The following is a 10,970-nucleotide window of genomic DNA, read 5'->3' as shown; positions in this document are numbered from 1 at the left end:
CATGAGAAATCTTTATAATGCTCTTAACATCAAAAACTTTATTCAACCAAATCTACTTATTTTGAACGTAAGCTCTGTCATACAACAGCTATTAAAATCCAAAAACAGGAAAACAACAAATCATCTTTATAATGCTCTTAACATCAAAAACTTTATTCAACCAAATCTACTTATTTTGAACGTAAGCTCTGTCATACAACAGCTATTAAAATCCAAAAACAGGAAAACAACAAATCATCACTTAATATTGAAATACCTTGTACATCAATTATTTTCAAAAATGACTTTTTGACAGTTTTGGATTGAGAACATCTCGCCTATATATTATAGCTTTTGAAGGAAAAAAAATCTGCAATGATCTGCTCTCCATAGAGAAAAAAAAAACCCTTTTATGTGTTATTTTCAACAGACATTTTTCTCATATTTGTCTCAGCTATATCATCAAATCCAACTCATTTTGTTGTGAAAGTATTTAACTATGTTACATCTTCAATTTCCAGGATCAAAGTTAAACTGCAAGTCAAATTTTGCAGGTTGGAATTCCTGAAATCGTGTGAAGTGAGGGATACCTGTACTAATGAAAACATATTTATTTGCCACTAGGATCAGATTCGATCAGCACAGAATAACTGTTAATCTGTAAAGCAATTTGTAAATTAAACAACAAAACTTCAAACTATAAGGTAAATGCTTACATGCATTCATGTGAGTGATGCTGCTACTTATATACAAACCATTCACTTTCTAATACGAAAAGATTTAAAATCTCATATGAAAAACAATTGTGCAATACACGACAAAAAAAAAAAGTCACCACGTCAGCTGTTTATTAAATATATTCAAGCGTAGCTATATAAATTTTATATAACTGAATATTGCACATACTATACATAATATTCATTAGCGTTTGAAAGCCTGTGATATCAATAAGTAGTCTAATAAGTCAACATTTTTTTAAACGTTTCAAAGATCATTGTGCACCAATGACAAACATTTAACACTATGAACTGGCAGTACATCAGGTTCTAGGATAAAGATCATTTCAAAAAGATAATACTGGTTACAAGTGGACTAAACACTTTTCAAGTTGCAAAAATACAAACTTCACATCATTTGCGATAGTTCTGTTACAATGTTAACACCTTTTTAGCATTTTTTTTTTCTTTAAATATGATAATCAAGAAATAAGGTGAACAAATTAAGATGAAATTCTCACTTAAAATAGCTAGCTATCATAAAATATTGTCCAGTTTTACCAAATATCACTTATTTATGACCAAATTATATTAGGATATGTTCTTCTAGGACAGCTCAAAAATCAGTTGGGAATATTGGAACAGGTCTGTCGTACTGGGTCACCTACCTGATCACCCCAGTCATGTATAATGTTTCAGAAGATAAGTAACTACATTTCACAATTATTTAAAAAAACTTGTTCTGAAATATATGACTTCCAATCAATAACATTATGAAAATGAGAGTAAGAGTCACTAATAAGAATCAAATTCACAAACAGCACTAACAAATTTCTAAAAATATGACCGGGAAGCATTAAACCAACAGTTGTCAACCTTTTTTTACTCGCAGAGCCCTTTGTATAAATCTTTTTTTTATTTATTTGATTTTTTTTATTGTCCTGGAGAGGCCACAGAACCCTAAGGGCTCTGCAGAGCACAGATTGAGAATCCCTGCATTAAAAACGAAAAATCTTTCATTTTCTTCAGTATTACTACTGCACTTCTATCATACAAATATATGTATAATATTTTATCATGTGTATATATTGTTTATAATTTGTGTTAATTACATTTTTAATTGGGTTGCTGTATTTTTGAAATATATGACATCCATATTTTTATGGGCATCTTTTTATCAGCCACCTCGTTGCGCATTTTGCCTATTGTGGCGTTGTATTTATATAAATAAGCAAGACTTGGGGTGATAATGATAACAAAGGATTTATCGATAAAAATGTTTAAAATAAATTAAAAACAGAAAAATATCAGATCATATTGTTTTAAAAATCTTTGGCATATGAATCATAGCACAATTAAGTACTTCACCGAGTCAAAGTAGAAGTAGCACTTCTTTTCGATCCAGCACTATATGTGGAAATGAAAAATCAAACATTTCCAAGTCACTATTTTTCAGTTAAAATTATAACATAGAAAGAAATAATATCACTCTCTAGCTGTTCATACAAATTATGAAAGACTAGATACCAAGTTTGAGAAAGAAAATTCTCTTCTCACATGCCTCTGTGGGAAATGATGTCAGTCCCCTGTAGCTTAATAGTAGAGCACTCTCCTAGACTGAGAGAGAGATTGGTGTTTCGTTCCCTCCACAGAGACATGTGAATTTTCTTTTCGAACTTTATCTCTGCTTGGTATTCAGCCTTTCGTACTTTGTAAGATTATAATAATCATAATTATATGCAATAGACACTACTTACTTTGGAGGTGGAGTGTATGGTGGTGGTGGGGGTAGCATATTCCCTCTCAGGGTACTTGTCCTGCTGTTAGACCTAATGATGATATGAACATACTTTTACAATTCGAAAACAAAATATTTAAAGATAACGGATTAATGATGAAATTTACTCTCACATTTGGGAAAAAATCAGCCTTATTCTTTATTAAACAGCGTGGATATAAAGCAAGTTTTTTGATGGAACAAAGTGGCTTTTTCATACAAAGACGATTATACCTTCAATATAGTTTTGGGCAGATTTCAAGTTACTTATTTTTTTGGCCTTTAAAAGTGGAAAAAAAAGCCAAGCTCATTTAATTTGGCTCGGAATAGTAAATTTGACACTTCATCCACTATCATTTGCATCTAATACAATTTTCCTTCTTCCAATATGTCCCAGAAAATCCACAAGGTTGAATCTAGACCAAGGGTCAGCAAACAATATTGGGACTCTTTTACTCTCTGATTGATTTAAAAATGAAAACAAAATTATCAGATTGGTTCTTGAAATTTTTACAATCACTGGACTTGACATGCAAAGGCATTGGGAGTTTTCATCTTGAACTAAAGTGGAGAAAAAAGAAAAATGCAGTCTGATTTCACCATCGCAAGCAGACTGCTATAAAAGATGGACCCAATGCTTGGAGTCTTCTGAACTCATGCCCTGAAAAAAAAATACATAGATGCCAATCTTGGAGAATAAGAATTAGGGAGAGATTTGGGCATATCTGAATCCCTAACAAAAAAAAGCACACAGAAAAATATAAAAGGGATTTTTGAAAAACAAAGTAGAGAGTTTTTTCATAAATGAAACTGAAATCGCAAGAATTTTTTCCATCTTGGAAAAACATGACGCTGTGCTGACCAGATAGTGTGATTCTCCAATTATTGAAAAATTACCTGTTGCAACTGCACTCAAATAAAAAACCTGCCAACAAAAAATCATCGCGCCGAACATAGTGCACTCATTCAAAACAGGGTGAATGGTCAATTAGCCAAACTGTTTCGAAAATTTATCTTTTTCTCACCATAATTAATTCCCTATTTCTTTGTGATCTGACTCGAAGGCATCAATGTACACATGTTCATTTTGGGGGGAAAAACACTTTTTCCTCTGTAAATTCTTTAAGAATAAAAATTCCCCTCTCTCTAAAGATTTTTTCAATAACTGTCCAAATTTGGGAGGTATAAGAACTTTCTGGGAGTCCTGGAGATGGAATAGGAATTCTGGAGCCTCCTAGAACAAAAGCGCTCTTCATATATATATACGCTCAGAGAAGGGAATATTCTATCTGCTTTCATAACTTAGTGGTAGAGCACTCTTCCGGCATATGTGAGACTGGGGTTCGAGTCCCCATGAGGACAGAGATGAATTTTCCTTTCCTAAATATCAATATCTCTTCATACAGCCAGTTTTTCTGACAAAAACAAAATTTTTTTTAATTTATTTTTTTGTTTTTGTGTGTACTACCACCTCTTTTAAAGTTTTTCAGATCTTTTCTGAATCTTCCTATATTTAGATATTGTATAATAAGTGAGTATATTGTATTAATAAGGCATAGAGGGCGTGTTTCTCTACGTATAAGTTATGATTTTTCATAATGTATCAGAGAAACAATCCCTACCTCAATGTGCATGACTTATGAAGAGTAGAGTTGGGACTCCCTCCTGTGGATCGAGGTAGAGAGGATGCACCAGCATAACCAGATCCTTGGACACTGTTCCTTTCTGCATATGTGTTGTCATTTTCATTAGCGGAGCAGTGGACAGAGTACTGGCTGAGCTGAACACTAATAACATAAATAAAAATTATCAGAATTATCAAAGGATAAACTAAAACTAAAGATTGGTATTGTATTTAGTGAATAAAATGGGGTTTAATATTGTTCAACAATTTTTTTCACAATCAGTTAGTTTCATAAAATGGAAGATTAAAGTTGTTTCTCTGTTTATTTTATCTTTTAGTTGAAGTTAAATGTATGATTCAGCATTTTAACTCCCCACTTTGTCCTTCAATACTGCAGTTCCAAAAAATGGTGAAGGGAGCTTTCACAGTGTTACTAGTCATAATGAAAGAATTGGCTGAAGAGTGGAAGTAAGATTCAAAGTTTGAGAGGAAGAAATATAATAGTTTGATTATGAAGCTATGATGAAAAATCCCCACTGATATACAAAAGCATTTACGAACAGAATTTTTTCCTTTCATTACTTGATATTGCCAAAATATATTAGGGAAAAGGTTTCAGCATATCTACATAAATTTTCCAAAAGTTGAATTTATTTTCTAACCATATAAATTATCAATGGAGAACATCAGATTTCCAAATGCTGAGAAGAATGTTTGTCCAACGGGATAAAAAATGATATTTTTGGTGTGGGAGAACTAATTAACAGCTTTGCACACAAAAAAATTTAGCTCTTAGACAGGCTCTGGGTAATAGACAAGATTACATTAGCAGTTTCAGACCATATACATATCAAAATATTTGCCATAAAAAGAAAACCAATGTTTGACTCACTTTCCATCAGAACCAAGTTTTTTCTCACTGAAATGAAAAAATAATACTAATTTGTATTATTGTATTCTTACAAAATCAACTGAGAACACTCAAAAAATTCTTTTTTTTTTTTATCAGACTGCTAGTTTCATATAGTCTGTATTGTACAATGGGCTTGACAAATCGAAAAACAAATTAGTTCATAGAAAAATTTTCTAGGAGCCAAACTTAAATTATTTCAGAGGAACGGAACCCCTCCCCCCCCCCCTCGACTTTTTAGGCTTTCCTGGGACATGGTGACCTTTCCCCAGACTTTAATTTAGTCATCATGCAGAGAATTTCAAGCACCAAAGTAAATTTTTCAGTCACCATGGCGAGCCGGCACTTGTCTCAAGCCCTGCTACATATATGTATGTAATCACCTGATTCATTAGAAAAATGAAAAATACTCACAATCCATCTTTGTTGCAACACATGATACATGTCAAAGCTGTCGAAAGAATTCCTACTACAGTCGATGGAACTATGATGGATACAATGAAGTCAAAGAGGAAATCTCTCCTAGGGATGTTTATCGACTGGGGCTTGAATTCATCATGCAGAAGAGCAGTAGTATAGGTGGGATTGGAGAGTTCACGTGTAGATCCAGCTGCACTATCAACCTTGTTAGAAATCTTGAAAAAAAACCCGAAAAACAGATAAGCGCTAAGTTACATCACACAATGAAATATTTGAAAACTATAGACTTATTTAACATATATTTGAATGTAATTTTGCGAGATTACTAAAATGAGTATGTAATTAAAATGCCTTACGAGTCTAAAACTACACCAATCTGTTATGAAGTTCCTCTTTCGAAACAGATGTTCAGCAGATGTCCTCTTATAATCTCTAGGGCATGGGAATCTATTTCTTAGGGGTTGGACTTCCCTCTCTAAATCTTGAAGTGTTCGGGAAAACTCTGTGTTACCGCCAATTCTTACAACCACACTGAAATAAAAGAAAACAAATGAGTTTTGAAAATCAAATCTCATGTCTTTTGAATTTTAGGACAATAAACTATTTTAATTTTTCTAACTTTTAATTCACTCACCCTTCTTTTTCATTCGGATTCAATGGCAATCGGCCTCCAACATCCAATGACGATACAACTTTTGTCACGTACAATAAGTCACTTTCTCGCCACAAAATGTTCCTATAAACTTCCACAAGACGGCTGAGCCTACCTGCTTTGAACATATCTTCGACATTCAAATTCAAAAACTTCATTTCTACTTCGAAATTGGCAACATCTAGAAATGAGTAGATATAATACAGTTTTCTGATCACATTAAGTTCAAATGTAAATTTAAATTCTGAGTTAAAATGAGTGTTCTTCCGATAACGTATATAAGTGCTTTTGAATCATATAAAAGATTGAGGACCACTTTGATATTTAAAAATAAATTTCAAAAGAATCACAATGATGGTATACATTATTTATGTACTAACTTACCATCACGTGGCTCTACATTTATCTTCATAACTTTCAATGCAGTATTGTAATTGTTTCTGTTAAGCGCAATTATCTACATTAAGAAGGGAAAAACATTAGATGGAACTAAAGTGCATTCTACAAAATGAAAATGTGGTACCAAGTTTGTACAAATGAAAATATTTTTTAAAAAATGTAATCACACTCTTCTGACATTTTTTTTGTTTTTTTAATGAAAGCAAAAATAAAACTGGAAAATTCCCCACCTTATATCTGAATAATACAAATTAATTTTGCAAATGTATTATTTGAAGATATACATGATATACAGGTGTATGGATGGTTAGTGATCATGTGTTTGGTCTTTCTAAAGGTGGGTCCACACTATGCTTGTTCACATTTTTTGGGAGAATACACCTAGTTTAAATTTTTTTCCCACTTCCACAAATCTTTGTAGTGAGATGTAACCTCATAAATAGCTGATTTGTTGCTTATCTTGTACCTTGTCATTTTGTCCACACTGCACAAAAACCAGGTGTAGTACACATAGATTGGACATGTAAGTAAAATTGTGCAAATAAAACAAGGAAATTTTTATTATACTCAGACCTCTATCAACAATAAAGCCCTCACCTTATCTTTTTTACAGCTTTACTCATATCTGAATATAAAGAGTACAGATATTCACCCATATCTGAATTTTTTTTTAAAAAATCTGCAATGCATTCGGGTGGCTCATTCTGCCACCTGAGTGTAAAAACAAACGTGCCCTTCAAAGACAACCCTCGAGCCTATGTGATCCTGGAATAAACCAGATTTTCTTCATACAAAGCTGCTCCTGATTGTTTAATGGATAAAATGCTTGTGACCATAAGTCCCATTTTTAAAGAAAATGTCTTGTATTTTGGTCCAAAATAATTTTATTGTTCTTAATTACACCAGGTAACTTGATCCACAGCTCTTATTAATGAGCCATTATTACCATGGCCATGCACAACCTACAGCACAGCCTCTAGGCTCGAACATTTGCGGCTCCCTTTATAGTGAATTTATAGCACGAAGAACCAAAAAATTATGAGTTGTCTCACACTGGATCCATGTCAGCACCGCCCTTACGAAGGCCATGATCATCACTCACACTTATCACGCAAAGAGGAAGTATAACCAGGCAACTTTTTTACATCCACGTGTTTGAGTTATCAAGGATCTATTGTACTATAGCTGTTCCTTTTTTTGTACCATTTATGACAGTAAAACCCCTCTTAATGAACACCCCCTCCGATGCTGCCACCCCTCTTTTATGGACAAATAATAATTTTCCTTGTATAATAATAATATTATGTATTTCAAACCCCTCCTGATTAATGGCCATCCCTCCTTTCACTGATGAATTTTTCTGTCCCACTGGCATCTGCAAAAGCAAAGTTTTACTGTATTTTTCATTTCCGCAAATCTTTAAAAAATATTTCCTCAAAATTTGGAAGACTTTTTGCGAAAAAAATATGAAACAAAATTTCGCTGTCAATTCTTATCGTGTTCAGTTAAACCAGTACTTCCCAAAGTGGGTAATATCGCCCATTGAAGATAAAAAATGGTCCGTGGGTTCAACAGAAGCCATAGGTTTAGTATATGATCCTACAGGGGTTGGCTTGAGCAAGGTGATGAGGAAACTAAAAAATTCAAGAGAAAAAAAAAATTTTTTTTTGTTCTATCACCAAGGCGGTGATAGAACAAAAAATTTGGGGAACTATAAAGCTGTAAGAATTACCTCAATATCCATGGATCCAAGTTCTTGAGCTGCACCATACAGGAAAGCATTGCGAGATCCATTAGGATGGCGGCAAAACATCCAGTTGGGCAAATCGGGCATATCGAGCAATGATGCACTGAACTGCACTTCATCTTCTGTATGGAGTACAAAAAGCAATGCACTTTCTAATTACAATGATACTCCAATGGCGAAGCAACTACAATAATCTCTTTTCCATTATATACAAATGCATCTTCAAATTGAGTAAAAAAATACTTTTATACAACCTGCAGGGAAGAAGTCTTTGAACCAGTCTCTTTCAATCTGGATGAAGAAAGCTTCCGAGAGGGAGACAGTGTTTGGCTCCGTAACATAAGTACCTATTGGGTATTGAAAATTAATATCAATATTTGGGACTGCCATTCACATAAACTTGGGAACCTTACAAACCCTATCAGAATAGAATAGGCTACTTAGTCACTGACATGAAGATAGGGCTAAATATTTCAGAATGATTCAAGGGTGTACACAGGAAGTGAGTAAGTGCTGCACGGTTTCTTCATAAATTGTTAGGGGTGGGGAAAAGACCCTCCCACACAAAATGCATTAAGGCATGCAGATGCAAATTTAGATTTTGCCACCTGTGGGCTTCCCAAATTTAGTTGCCCTTTTCCCATTCTAGTCTGATTTTCTTGACCACTTATTTCTTGAATTTGTCTCTGTGTACTATAAGCTGCTCGCCCCCCCCCCCCCCCACTTTATAAATATGCCTGTGTCTTTAAGCCACTTTCAGTCACTTCCATACTCATGCGCCATACAAATGAAGAAAGAATCTAGGTGCCAAATATTTTAGGAGGCAAGCAGATTTTTGCCTGAGCCTGTAATCACACATCCGAAAGTAGAGTATGCCAAAAACTGTGAAACACAGAAAAATGTCAGGTAGAATTTTAAGCGAAGTGTAAAAACCACTATTATGGCAACTTTTACTGTGGAACATTTCCTGTCAGTCGAGGGCTTGTTGCAGAACAATGCAAAAATTCTGCTTTAGGGATCACACATTGGTAATTTTGGGTTGGCAATACAAATTTTTTAGTTGCCATGGCAATTTGGCACCTAGGATTTGCCAAGGCCTTCTTAACTATCCGAGAAACTATCCATACTTAGAATAAGACAACCATAAGTATTCTTTATGGGCATTGTATAATATTTTATCATGTGTATATATTGTATATAATTTTTGTTAATTGCATTTTTAATTGGGTTGCTGTATTTTTTAAATATATGACATCCATATTTTTATGGGCATCTTTTTCTCAGCCACCTCGTTGGGCATTTTGTCTGCTGTGGCGTTGTATTTGTATAAGTCACTCACTGGCCTACTACTTCCCTAAACACCAACTCCGGCCATATCGCTGTATTGCAATTTACTGCCATCAATGAGTTGGGTTAGAAATGAAGGTGCCATCTATCGGTGGTTGCCTCAAGCTTTGTTAGGGAAAAATACCTTTTTTTTTAAAATATTCTTCTCCAGTTCAAACCTGGGACCTGCCCAAAAACTTCATGGTGGCATCTTATAACCATGCTACACAGGTGCTGAATTTTTTTTACACTCACTGACCTAGTCCCTTGTGCACTCTAGGTCACTCTTTTGGTCATTCATATGCTTACACATGCTCTAGATCACTGTTTTTGTCAGTCCCCATACTCACACATGCTCTTTTGTTCACTCACTATATGCTTGCAAACTCTATAGATCACTCATTGACTGAGACCCTCGCTCTCTAATCAAAGGCAGATTTATGGTTTTACTACCTATAGGCTGCACAAAAATTTTGATGCCCTTCTCCCATTCTACTAATTTAATTTTTTTTACCACTCATCCCACAAATTTTTCACAACTTACCGCACTGGGCTTTTGTTCACTAAACACCCCCTGTAAATTAAATATGCCACTGGGGACATGGCACCACAGCAGGGCCCCCTCCCCCAGCGAGTTAGTAGCGAGAGAAACAAAAACAAAAAAAAAGAGAAATCTCAAGAATAATCTCAGGTATTGGACTGAGGTCCTCAGGGCCGTCTTACGAGCATTATGGGAGGGCCCCCAGGACAAATTTATTTTTCTGAGGTCCCTACCCCCCCCCCCTATCTAACTAGGAATTAATGCATACCAATTTACATGCTTAATCTCGAAAATGCTAATCATATCTCCACATCTTGACCCCTGGGCCCCATGCGTTAAGACGGCATTGCGCCCCCCCCCTCTTTGTGGGAGCCCTCACGTTCTAGCGGCTTCGACGTTCAGCGGAAAGAGTCCGTCCCATAATATGCATGGTTATGAGCGGCGATCGTACAACAGTGAGAAATAAAATAGGCACGAATAAATAATTAGTTTTTCTTTTTAATGAATTCATGCATTTGTACATACTTGGTGATGGAGTGCTGTGTGTAGCTTGCGCTACAGCTGAGATGATCACCAGCTCCATACCCAACCAGCAAAGATCTCTCATCTTTGTATTGAAGACAATTATCGGATAAATTATCTATTTCAATATCGAAACATCACGGAGATTTAATAATTTATTAAATGCATGAAACCAGTAGATATCTTCTTCTTCTTCAATTATACAGCACTTTATGCCAGTAGATATAATGGCACAATATCAATCCCTGCTAATTTATCGAAGACATCATTATTAGTGTTTTTTCTGTTTTTCTAAAGAAACGTCTCATCACAGTAACACACATTTCAGAATGCGCATGCGCTTGGTTGTCAGAAAAG

At 34.7% G+C, this 10,970-nt stretch overlaps 1 protein-coding gene across 1 annotated transcript; it reads right to left on the bottom strand.

The window, feature by feature from the left end:
- Nucleotides 1-809: 809 nt before the first annotated feature.
- On the bottom strand, nucleotides 810-10,922 carry Scgalpha (sarcoglycan alpha). Its single transcript, XM_089251343.1, has 11 exons — nucleotides 10,617-10,922; nucleotides 8,479-8,571; nucleotides 8,210-8,346; nucleotides 6,463-6,535; nucleotides 6,061-6,259; nucleotides 5,783-5,957; nucleotides 5,421-5,641; nucleotides 4,989-5,015; nucleotides 4,095-4,259; nucleotides 2,453-2,524; nucleotides 810-2,102 (listed from the first exon to the last, which is right to left on the bottom strand). The coding sequence occupies exons 1-11, from the start codon at nucleotides 10,696-10,698 to the stop codon at nucleotides 2,060-2,062; spliced, it is 1,287 nt and encodes a 428-aa protein (XP_089107469.1). The 5' UTR covers nucleotides 10,699-10,922; the 3' UTR covers nucleotides 810-2,059.
- Nucleotides 10,923-10,970: the final 48 nt, after the last annotated feature.

The sequence above is a fragment of the Pholcus phalangioides genome, unplaced genomic scaffold, assembly GCF_987345545.1.
Source record: "Pholcus phalangioides strain wild (caught in Gottingen) unplaced genomic scaffold, Ppha-v1.0 ptg000024l_1, whole genome shotgun sequence".
NCBI lineage: Eukaryota > Metazoa > Arthropoda > Arachnida > Araneae > Pholcidae > Pholcus > Pholcus phalangioides.
Note: the sequence above shows the minus strand (reverse complement) of the source record. Positions and strands in the feature narration are given on the sequence as shown.